Source organism: Oncorhynchus mykiss, chromosome 16 (genome assembly GCF_057628025.1).
Source record: "Oncorhynchus mykiss isolate SJ-2025 chromosome 16, ASM5762802v1, whole genome shotgun sequence".
Lineage (NCBI taxonomy): Eukaryota > Metazoa > Chordata > Actinopteri > Salmoniformes > Salmonidae > Oncorhynchus > Oncorhynchus mykiss.
The window spans coordinates 402,453-414,608 of NC_143037.1; the positions used below are offsets into that span (position 1 = coordinate 402,453).

General features: G+C 47.2%; 1 protein-coding gene across 10 annotated transcripts in view; it reads left to right on the forward strand.

Moving 5' to 3' along the window:
* Positions 1-1,035: 1,035 nt before the first annotated feature.
* Positions 1,036-12,156, forward strand: part of LOC110491220 (uncharacterized) — a 94,232-nt gene continuing 83,111 nt past the window's right edge. For 6 of the 10 annotated variants that reach the window (XM_036945893.2, XM_036945894.2, XM_036945897.2 and 3 more), the window contains exon 1: positions 1,036-2,643. In XM_036945893.2, coding sequence (XP_036801788.2) covers positions 1,882-2,643 — 762 coding nt within the window. In that variant the 5' untranslated portion in view covers positions 1,036-1,881. The remainder of the gene's footprint in view (positions 2,644-12,156) is intronic. The other 4 variants (XM_036945898.2, XM_090201688.1, XM_090201689.1 and 1 more) reach the window with 1 other exon arrangement.

Below are 12,156 nucleotides of genomic sequence, written 5' to 3' on the forward strand. Positions count from 1 at the left end.
CGTTAAATTCTACAACCACCTAAAAGGAAGCGATTCCCAAACCTTCCATAACAAAGCCATCACCTACAGAGAGTTGAATCATGTAGAAGAGTCCCCTAAGCAGGCTGGTCCTGGGGCTCTGTTCACAAACACAAACACATCCCACAGAGCCCCAGGACAGCAACACAATTAGACTCAACCAAATCATGAGAAAACAGAAAGATAATTACTTGACACATTGGAAAGAATTAACAAAAAAACAGAGCATACTAGAATGCTATTTGGCCCTAAACAGAGAGTACACAGTGGCAGAATGCCTGACCACTGTGACTGACCCAAACTTAAGGAAAGCTTTGACTATGTACAGACTCAGTGAGCATAGCCTTGCTATTGAGAAAGGCCACCGTTGGCAGAACTGGCTCTCAAGAGAAGACAGGCTATGTGCTCACTGCCCACAAAATGAGGTGGAAACTGAGCTGCACTTCCTAACCTCCTGCCAAATGTATGACCATATTAGAGACACATATTTCCCTCAGATTACACAGACCCACAAAGAATTAGAAAACAAATCCAATTTTGATAAACTCCCATATCTACTGGGAGAAATACCACAGTGTTCCATCACAGCGGCAAGATTTGTGACCTGTTGCTACAAGAAAAGGGCAACCAGTGAAGAACAAGCACCATGTAAATACAACCTATATTTATGCTTATTTTCCCTTTTGTACTTTAACTATTTGCACATCGTTACAACACTGCATATAGACATACTATGACATTTGAAATGTCTTTATTCTTTTGTAACTTTTGTGAGTGTAATGTTTACTGTTAATTTTATATTGTTTATTTCACTTCTGTTTGTTATCTATTTCACTTGCTTTGGCAATGTAAGCCCTTAAATTGAAATTGAGAGAGAGCAGGGAGAGAGAGAGAGAGAGAGAGAGAGAGAGAGAGCAGAGAAAGAGCAGAGAGGTGGTGACTTCATTCCCCTCTTTCACAAAACCTCCCCCTTTTCCCCTCCTCCTCCTTCTCCTCTCTCTCTGTGTGTCCCTGGCTGTGTGTCAGGGTGTTTCAGCAGCATTATGCCTGCAATGTTCCTACTCCTCAGAACCCTCCTCTCCAGTAGACTGATAGGATCCCTGCTCCAGTTCCTCAGGAGGACTCTGTCCTCAACCTTCAGCCACGTGGGAGCCGCGCTGAGATACGTCTGGGACAGGATCAGCTCTCAGGAGTCTAAAGAAGCCATCCTGGGCTGTGTGCTGTGTCTCCTTAACATGCACAAGAAGGTGGATCAGCCAGCAGCTGACTCTCACTGAGTTACTCTCTTGGCTTTCCTCTTCAGAAAGAAAGAGAGAGAGAGGACGAGAGAGAGAACAAGAGAGAAGGAGGAAGAGAAGAGAGAGAGAACAAGAACAAGAACAAGAACAAGAACAAGAGTGAGAGAGAGAGAGAGAGAGAGAGAGAGAGAGAGAGAGAGAGAGGGAGATATAACAAGAGTGAGAGGAAGAGAAGAGAGAGAGAACAAGAACAAGAACAAGAGTGAGAGAGAGAGAGAGAGAGAGAGAGAGAGCGAGAGAGAGAGATAACAAGAGTGAGAGGAAGAGAGAGAACAAGAGAGAGAGGAAGAGAGAGAGAACGAGAGAGAGAGAGAGAGAGAGAGAGAGAGAGAGAGAGAGAGAGAGAGAGAGAGAGAGAGGAAGCTCTGGTGAGCTCTTTCTTCTCTTTTCTTTCAACCCTTGTTTAGTGTGAGAGAGAGCGAGAACAAGAGAAGAAGGGAGGTTTCAAAACTTGAATAGCTTTAATTTGGACTGTAGTATTTCTCTTAGCAGAGTGGAGCTGCCTGATTCAGGTGAACGAGACTGTATTTCTCTGTGTGGACTGTATAGTACCGCTGGGCTAACCATGTCAGAGAGCATCGTTAGGAAGGTACAACCCTTCACCATCGGAACCAGGCTCTCCGTCTCTGGACCTTCCACCAGGTCTAAAGGTCCAAACTTCCCCCAGCAGCCGTCCTGGCAGAGCGACCGGGTCTCCCTCTACCTCAGCCAGGTGCAGGTGAGTGTGGCTACTCCTCATCTAGCTCCCCTTGCTAACCGGACCACCCCAACATCTGTACCTGTTAAACAGCAGCAGGAGGACATATCTACCCAGGACCACCGGAACCAGAATACCATGTCTGTCTCTCCTACCGCCACTTCCAGATCCATCAGCAAGATCACCATCTCTGGGAGCCCAGAGGACAGCTCCTGGAGGAGACAGGAGGAGTCAGACCACAGGGTGGTTATTGAGAAGGAGGACAGCTCCTGGAGGAGACAGGAGGAGTCAGACCACAGGGTGGTCATTGAGAAGGAGGACAGCTCCTGGAGGAGACAGGAGGAGTCAGACCACAGGGTGGTCATTGAGAAGGAGGACAGCTCCTGGAGGAGACAGGAGGAGTCAGACCACAGGGTGGTCATTGAGAAGGAGGACAGCTCCTGGAGGACACAGGAGGAGTCAGACCACAGGGTGGTCAGTATAGGACCAGGACCGGGACGACCCCCTGTCACAGGAACTCCCGGATCAGAAAACATCAACAACAACAACAACAACATCAGCAGCTCCAAGCAACAGCTGCCCAGAATAGTGGGAGTCAGCTGTGAGAACCAACCCAGCTCACATATTAAGGTAGGAGACTTATTTTTTTCATGGTACACAACATCAATGGTTGTTACACTGTGTCTAATGTGATTGTGTCATCAGATTGCAGAATAGCTTGTCTATTAAGTTTCATGAAGAACCTTGAACTGATAGACTCTTTCTTGCCAATAGACGCCTAGAGAAGCCTAATCAACAGTATAATTACACATGGATATGCAGGTTCATAGTTATCAATGGCAAAATAATTAGTTTTTCATTCAAAGGTGGACTGGAATGAAAACGTTTTCTGTGGAATATAGAGAGAAGATGGTGGTGACAGAGAGGGCGCCTTGCTTCTAGTCCGTTAGTTCCTTATGTATTATATCACAAGCATTTCGCTACATCCACAATAACATCTGCTAACCATGTGTATGTGACCAATAACATCTGCTAACCATGTGTATGTGACCAGTAACATCTGCTAACCATGTGTATGTGACCAATAACATCTGCTAACCATGTGTATGTGACCAATAACATCTGCTAACCATGTGTATGTGACCAGTAACATCTGCTAACCATGTGTATGTGACCAATAACATCTGCTAACCATGTGTATGTGACCAGTAACATCTGCTAACCATGTGTATGTGACCAATAACATCTGCTAACCATGTGTATGTGACCAATAACATCTGCTAACCATGTGTATGTGACCAATAACATCTGCTAACCATGTGTATGTGACCAATAACATCTGCTAACCATGTGTATGTGACCAATAACATCTGCTAACCATGTGTATGTGACCAATAACATCTGCTAACCATGTGTATGTGACCAATAACATCTGCTAACCATGTGTGTGTGACCGATACAATTTGATTATATTTTTACTGGGTGCTAAACACTAATTTCTCATATGAGTATACATATCAGCTATGTAAAATGTGAACACCAGTGCGGTGTGGTCCATCAATTTAATAATCACACACACCGTCAGGGCAGTTTTGCATGATGTGGTGTCAGGGTGTTTAGCAGGGTGTGGTGTCAGGTATTTTGCAGGGCATGGAGTCAAGGAGTTTAGCTGGGTTTGGTATCAGGGTGTTTAGCAGGGTGTGGTGTCAGGAGGTTTTCAGGGTGTTGTGTCAGTTAGTTTTGTACCATGTGGTGTCAGGGTTGTTGGCAGGGTTTGGTGTCAGGAGGTTTTCAGGGTGTTGTGTCAGTTAGTTTTGTACCATGTGGTGTCAGGGTTGGTTAGCAGGGTTTGGTATCAGGGTGTTTAGCAGGGTGTGGTGTCAGGAGGTTTTCAGGGTGTTGTGTCAGTTAGTTTTGTACCATGTGGTGTCAGGGTTGTTGGCAGGGTTTGGTGTAAGGGTATTTGCATGATGTGGTGTCAGGTAGTTCAGCAGAGTTTGGTGTGAGTATTTTATCATGGTTTGTGTCAAGGAGTTTTGCAATGTTCGGTGTCAGGGTGTTTAGCAGGATGTGGCATCATGTAGGTTTGCAGGGTTTGTTGTCAGGGAGTTTTGCAGGGTGTGGTGACAGGTAGTTGTGTACGCTGTGGTGTTATGGCATTTAGCAGTGTTTGGTGTCAAGGAATTTTGCAGGGTTATTTGTCAGGGAGTTTAGCAGGATGTGGTGTCAGGTGGTTTAGAAGGATGTGGTGTCAGGTGGTTTAGCAGGATGTGGTGTCAGGTGGTTTAGCAGGATGTGGTGTCAGGTAGTTTAGCAGCATGTGGTGTCAGGTAGTTTAGCAGGATGTGGTGCCAGGTAGTTTAGCAGGATGTGGTGTCAGGTTGCTTAGCAGGATGTGGTATCAGAAAGTTTAGCAGGATGTGCTGTCAAGGTGTTTAGCAGGATGTGGTGTCAAGGTGTTTAGCAGGATGTGGTATCAGAAAGTTTAGCAGGATGTGGTGTTAGGATTTTAGCAGGATGTGTTCACAGGTTGTTTAGCAGGATGTGGTGTCAGGATTTTAGCAGGATGTGGTGTCAGGTGGTTTAGCAGGATGTGGTGTCAGGTAGTTTAGCAGGATGTGGTGTCAGGTGGTTTAGCAGGATGTGGTGTCAGGTAGTTTAGCAGGATGTGGTGTCAGGTGGTTTAGCAGGATGTGGTGTCAGGTAGTTTAGCAGGATGTGGTGTCAGGTCGTTTAGCAGGATGTGGTGTCAGGTAGTTTAGCAGGATGTGGTGTCAGGTAGTTTAGCATGATGTCGTGTCAGGTAGTTCTGCAGGGTATGTTGTCAAGGATTTTATCAGGGTTTGGTGTCAGGGTATTCATGACCCCAACACGTTTAACTGTGGTTAAACTACATGTTTTGGAGAATGAGCATGATACTTACAAGGTGCTTAATCCACTTATAATATTATTCCATGAAGAACACCAAGTGACCTCCTCTTCATGATGGATTAAGTCGATTGTGCTTGGTAGTTAAAGCCTTTCTCTCAGTCTCAGCAACTTCAATTATGCAAATTCGGGGTTACAAACATCCTACATCACGTGTCCTACATGTCTCTAATTGATGATCATTTATTTTGGTTAACAGAAATAGGCTTTCGCTATTATTCGGTTATAATGTTTTCTGTCAATATGCAAATAAATGAAGGTTAATCAATTTCACACTTTGTATAAAGAGGGTTTTTTCCCCCTTTTTAATTGTGGTTCCCTGAAATAATCCCTACTCTGGGTTATCCTCTGGGGTTCAAACCAACATCAACAGTCAAACACTAATTATAGGATCTCATCTTTGAATGAAAGATTCAACTCTGTGTTGTATTCAGTTCAGGTGATATGGCCAATATACCACGGCTAAGGGCTGTTCTTAACCGCAACGCAATGTAGACTGCCTGGATACTGCCCCTTAGCTGTGGTATATTGGCCATGTATCACAAACCACCGAGGTGCCTTATAGCTATTATAAACTGGTTACCCAGGAAATGAGTACAGTAAACAGGTACATGTTTCTCATACCCGTGGTATATGGTCTAATATACCATGGCTTTCAGACAATAAGCATTTAGGGTTATCCCTGTTTATAATATGATTCATATCACTGAAACAAGGATGAGCTCATCAGACTCCATTATGCAACATGACAAAGACACTGTTCAGTCTCTGCTCTTTCCACAGATATACTGTAGCCCACAGCGAGATGACTTCATGAGTACAGCTGTCTAGCCTGACACAGTCAGATCATTATGTATGAGTCATGTGCTGTAATTATGCTGTGATTATGACGTGATTAAGGACTCCCCAGATGCTGTCGAGACAGATAAAGGTTTTTCATTTATAGTTTAATCCAAATTAGAATAAAGAATCCCATCTAATTATTAATTATCTAAGATTATCTAAGACTATTAATGCTGTGGTTAAGAACTTTCTGTTGTGGAGACAGATAGACAGTTTGAGTCATAATATCATATCTAATTAAAGCTAATGTGGAGCGCCAGCAGGTATTCTAGTGGTTAGAGTGTAGGGTCAGCAGGTATCCTAGTGGTTAGAGTGTAGGGTCAGCAGGTAGCCTAGTGGTTAGAGTGTAGGGTCAGCAGGTAGCCTAGTGGTTAGAGTGTAGGGTCAGCAGGTAGCCTAGTGGTTAGAGTGTAGGGTCAGCAGGTAGCCTAGTGGTTAGAGTGTAGGGTCGGCAGGTAGCCTATTGGTTAGAGTGTAGGGCCGGCAGGTAGCCTATTGGTTAGAGTGTGGGGTCGGCAGGTAGCCTAGTGGTTAGAGTGTAGGGGCGGCAGGTAGCCTAGTGGTTAGAGTGTAGGGCCGGCAGGTAGACTAGTTCTTAGAGTGTCGGGGGGGCAGGTAGCCTAGTGGTTAGAATGTAGGGGGGGCAGGTAGCCTAGTGGTTAGAGTGTAGGGTCGGCAGGTAGCTTAGTGGTTAGAGTGTAGGGTCGGCAGGTAGCCTAGTGGTTAGAGTGTAGGGTCGGCAGGTAGCCTAGTGGTTAGATTGTAGGGGCGGCAGGTAGCCTAGTGGTTAGAGTGTAGGGGCGGCAGGTAGCCTAGTAGTTAGAGTGTAGGGCAGCAGGTAGCCTAGTGGTTGGAGTGTAGCGTCTGCAGGTAGACTAGTGCTTAGAGTGTAGGGCCAGCAGGTAGCCTAGTGGTTAGAGTGTAGGTGGGGGCAGGTAGCCTAGTGGTTAGAGTGTAGGGTCGGCAGGTAGCCTAGTGGTTAGAGTGTAGGGTCGGCAGGTAGCCTAGTGGTTAGAATGTAGGGTCGGCAGGTAGCCTAGTTGTTAGAGTGTAGGGTCAGCAGGTATCCTAGTGGTTAGAGTGTAGGGTCAGCAGGTAGCCTAGTGGTTAGAGTGTAGGGTCAGCAGGTAGCCTAGTGGTTAGAGTGTAGGGTCAGCAGGTAGCCTAGTGGTTAGAGTGTAGGGTCAGCAGGTAGCCTAGTGGTTAGAGTGTAGGGTCAGCAGGTATCCTAGTGGTTAGAGTGTAGGGTCAGCAGGTATCCTAGTGGTTAGAGTGTAGGGTCAGCAGGTAGCCTAGTGGTTAGAGTGTAGGGTCAGCAGGTAGCCTAGTGGTTAGAGTGTAGGGTCAGCAGGTAGCCTAGTGGTTAGAGTGTAGGGTCAGCAGGTATCCTAGTGGTTAGAGTGTAGGGTCAGCAGGTATCCTAGTGGTTAGAGTGTAGGGTCAGCAGGTAGCCTAGTGGTTAGAGTGTAGGGTCAGCAGGTAGCCTAGTGGTTAGAGTGTAGGGTCAGCAGGTAGCCTAGTGGTTAGAGTGTAGGGCCAGCAGGTAGCCTAGTGGTTAGAGTGTAGGGTCAACAGGTAGCGTAGTGGTTAGAGTGTATGCCAGCAGGTATTAGCCTAGTGGTTAGAGTGTAGGGCCAGCAGGTAGCCTAGTGGTTAGTGGTTAGAGTGTAGGGTCAGCAGGTAGCCTAGTGGTTAGAGTGTAGGGTCAGCAGGTAGCCTAGTGGTTAGAGTGTAGGGTCAGCAGGTAGCCTAGTGGTTAGAGTGTAGGGTCAGCAGGTAGCCTAGTGGTTAGAGTGTAGGGTCAGCAGGTATCCTAGTGGTTAGAGTGTAGGGTCAGCAGGTAGCCTAGTGGTTAGAGTGTAGGGTCAGCAGGTAGCCTAGTGGTTAGAGTGTAGGGTCAGCAGGTAGCCTAGTGGTTAGAGTGTAGGGTCAGCAGGTAGCCTAGTGGTTACAGTGTAGGGCCAGCAGGTAGCCTAGTGGTTAGAGTGTAGGGTCAACAGGTAGCGTAGTGGTTAGAGTGTATGCCAGCAGATATTAGCCTAGTGGTTAGAGTGTAGGGCCAGCAGGTAGCTTAGTGGTTAGAGTGTAGGTTCGGCAGGTAGCCTAGTGGTTAGAGTGTAGGGTCGGCAGGTAGCCTAGTGGTTAGAGTGTAGGGTCGGCAGGTAGCCTAGTGGTTAGAGTGTAGGGTCAGCAGGTAGCCTAGTGGTTAGAGTGTAGGGGAGGCAGGTATCCTAGTGGTTAGAGTGTAGGGCCAGCAGGTAGCCTAGTGGTTAGAGTGTAGGTGGGGGCAGGTAGCCTAGTGGTTAGAGTGTAGGGTCGGCAGGTAGCCTAGTGGTTAGAGTGTAGGGTCGGCAGGTAGCCTAGTGGTTAGAGTGTAGGGTCGGCAGGTAGCCTAGTGGTTAGAGTGTAGGGTCAGCAGGTATCCTAGTGGTTAGAGTGTAGGGTCAGCAGGTAGCCTAGTGGTTAGAGTGTAGGGTCAGCAGGTAGCCTAGTGGTTAGAGTGTAGGGTCAGCAGGTAGCCTAGTGGTTAGAGTGTAGGGTCAGCAGGTAGCCTAGTGGTTAGAGTGTAGGGTCAGCAGGTATCCTAGTGGTTAGAGTGTAGGGTCAGCAGGTATCCTAGTGGTTAGAGTGTAGGGTCAGCAGGTAGCCTAGTGGTTAGAGTGTAGAGTCAGCAGGTAGCCTAGTGGTTAGAGTGTAGGGTCAGCAGGTAGCCTAGTGGTTAGAGTGTAGGGTCAGCAGGTATCCTAGTGGTTAGAGTGTAGGGTCAGCAGGTAGCCTAGTGGTTAGAGTGTAGGGTCAGCAGGTAGCCTAGTGGTTAGAGTGTAGGGTCGGCAGGTAGCCTAGTGGTTAGAGTGTAGGGTCAGCAGGTAGCCTAGTGGTTAGAGTGTAGGGTCAGCAGGTAGCCTAGTGGTTAGAGTGTAGGGTCAGCAGGTAGCCTAGTGGTTAGAGTGTAGGGTCAGCAGGTAGCCTAGTGGTTAGAGTGTAGGGTCAGCAGGTAGCCTAGTGGTTAGAGTGTAGGGTCAGCAGGTATCCTAGTGGTTAGAGTGTAGGGTCAGCAGGTATCCTAGTGGTTAGAGTGTAGGGTCAGCAGGTAGCCTAGTGGTTAGAGTGTAGGGTCAGCAGGTATCCTAGTGGTTAGAGTGTAGGGTCAGCAGGTATCCTAGTGGTTAGAGTGTAGGGTCAGCAGGTAGCCTAGTGGTTAGAGTGTAGGGCCAGCAGGTAGCCTAGTGGTTAGAGTGTAGGGTCAACAGGTAGCGTAGTGGTTAGAGTGTATGCCAGCAGGTATTAGCCTAGTGGTTAGAGTGTAGGGCCAGCAGGTAGCCTAGTGGTTAGAGTGTAGGGTCAGCAGGTAGCCTAGTGGTTAGAGTGTAGGGTCAGCAGGTAGCCTAGTGGTTAGAGTGTAGGGTCAGCAGGTAGCCTAGTGGTTAGAGTGTAGGGTCAGCAGGTAGCCTAGTGGTTAGAGTGTAGGGTCAGCAGGTATCCTAGTGGTTAGAGTGTAGGGTCAGCAGGTAGCCTAGTGGTTAGAGTGTAGGGTCAGCAGGTAGCCTAGTGGTTAGAGTGTAGGGTCAGCAGGTAGCCTAGTGGTTAGAGTGTAGGGTCAGCAGGTAGCCTAGTGGTTACAGTGTAGGGCCAGCAGGTAGCCTAGTGGTTAGAGTGTAGGGTCAACAGGTAGCGTAGTGGTTAGAGTGTATGCCAGCAGATATTAGCCTAGTGGTTAGAGTGTAGGGCCAGCAGGTAGCTTAGTGGTTAGAGTGTAGGTTCGGCAGGTAGCCTAGTGGTTAGAGTGTAGGGTCGGCAGGTAGCCTAGTGGTTAGAGTGTAGGGTCGGCAGGTAGCCTAGTGGTTAGAGTGTAGGGTCAGCAGGTAGCCTAGTGGTTAGAGTGTAGGGTCAGCAGGTAGCCTAGTGGTTACAGTGTAGGGCCAGCAGGTAGCCTAGTGGTTAGAGTGTAGGGTCAACAGGTAGCGTAGTGGTTAGAGTGTATGCCAGCAGATATTAGCCTAGTGGTTAGAGTGTAGGGCCAGCAGGTAGCTTAGTGGTTAGAGTGTAGGTTCGGCAGGTAGCCTAGTGGTTAGAGTGTAGGGTCGGCAGGTAGCCTAGTGGTTAGAGTGTAGGGTCGGCAGGTAGCCTAGTGGTTAGAGTGTAGGGTCAGCAGGTAGCCTAGTGGTTAGAGTGTAGGGGAGGCAGGTATCCTAGTGGTTAGAGTGTAGGGCCAGCAGGTAGCCTAGTGGTTAGAGTGTAGGTGGGGGCAGGTAGCCTAGTGGTTAGAGTGTAGGGTCGGCAGGTAGCCTAGTGGTTAGAGTGTAGGGTCGGCAGGTAGCCTAGTGGTTAGAGTGTAGGGTCGGCAGGTAGCCTAGTGGTTAGAGTGTAGGGTCAGCAGGTATCCTAGTGGTTAGAGTGTAGGGTCAGCAGGTATTCTAGTGGTTAGAGTGTAGGGTCAGCAGGTAGCCTAGTGGTTAGAGTGTAGGGTCAGCAGGTAGCCTAGTGGTTAGAGTGTAGGGTCAGCAGGTAGCCTAGTGGTTAGAGTGTAGGGTCAGCAGGTATCCTAGTGGTTAGAGTGTAGGGTCAGCAGGTATCCTAGTGGTTAGAGTGTAGGGTCAGCAGGTAGCCTAGTGGTTAGAGTGTAGAGTCAGCAGGTAGCCTAGTGGTTAGAGTGTAGGGTCAGCAGGTAGCCTAGTGGTTAGAGTGTAGGGTCAGCAGGTATCCTAGTGGTTAGAGTGTAGGGTCAGCAGGTAGCCTAGTGGTTAGAGTGTAGGGTCAGCAGGTAGCCTAGTGGTTAGAGTGTAGGGTCGGCAGGTAGCCTAGTGGTTAGAGTGTAGGGTCAGCAGGTAGCCTAGTGGTTAGAGTGTAGGGCCAGCAGGTAGCCTAGTGGTTAGAGTGTAGGGTCAACAGGTAGCGTAGTGGTTAGAGTGTATGCCAGCAGGTATTAGCCTAGTGGTTAGAGTGTAGGGCCAATAGGTAGCCTAGTGGTTAGAGTGTAGGTTCGGCAGGTAGCCTAGTGGTTAGAGTGTAGGGTCGGCAGGTAGCCTAGTGGTTAGAGTGTAGGGTCAGCAGGTAGCCTAGTGGTTAGAGTGTAGGGGAGGCAGGTATCCTAGTGGTTAGAGTGTAGGGCCAGCAGGTAGCCTAGTGGTTAGATTGTAGGGTCGTTAGGTAGCCTAGTGGTTAGAGTGTAGGGTCAGCAGGTAGCCTAGTGGTTAGAGTGTAGGGGAGGCAGATAGCCTAGTGGTTAAGAGTGTTGGGTGTTTATACAAGAGGTGGCTGGTTCAAATCCCCAAGCCAATTAAGTGACAAATCTCTCCGTATGCACTTGAGCAAGATACTTAACCCGAATTCCTTCTGGATAAGAGTATCTGATAAATGATGTGAACCCTGAGGTAATACCATCTACACTATTATACAAGTTTTTATGGTAATGTTTCAATGCTGTAGGTATTTTACCCCATCTATATTGTACTATGGTGAATCTCTGTATGGTAATGGTTCAATGCTGTATGTAGTGTTGTAAAGTATTTAAGTAAAAATACTTGAAAGTACATTCACCAACTGTACATTCATACATGATTTATATTGTTGTAAACTTGTACTTTAACAACACTCCATTCCTAAAGAAAATAATGTACTTTTACTCCATACATTTTACCTGACACCCAAAAGTACATTTTGAATGGTCAGGCAGGACAGCAATATGGTCACACACCTATCAACATAATGCAATGTCATCCCTACTGCCTCTATCAATATAACAAGTTGTCATCCCTACTGCCTCTATCAATATAATATGTTGTCATCCCTACCACCTCTATCAATATAACGTGTTGTCATCCCTACCGCCTCTATCAATATAACATGTTGTCATCCCTACCACCTCTATCAATATAACGTGTTGTCATCCCTACCGCCTCTATCAATATAACATGGTGTCATCCCTACCACCTCTATCAATATAACATGTTGTCATCCCTACCACCTCTATCAACATAACATGTTGTCATCCCTACCACCTCTATCAATATAACATGTTGTCATCCCTACTGCCTCTATCAATATAACGTGTTGTCATCCCTACTGCCTCTATCAATATAACGTGTTGTCATCCCTACTGCCTCTATCAACATAACATGTTGTCATCCCTACCACCTCTATCAATATAACATGTTGTCATCCCTACCACCTCTATCAATATAACATGTTGTCATCCCTACCACCTCTATCAATATAACATGTTGTCATCCCTACCACCTCTATCAATATAACATGTTGTCATCCCTACCACCTCTATCAATATAACATGTTGTCATCCCTACCACCTCTATCAATATAACATGTTGTCATCCCTACCACCTCTATCAACATAACATGTTGTCATCCCTACCA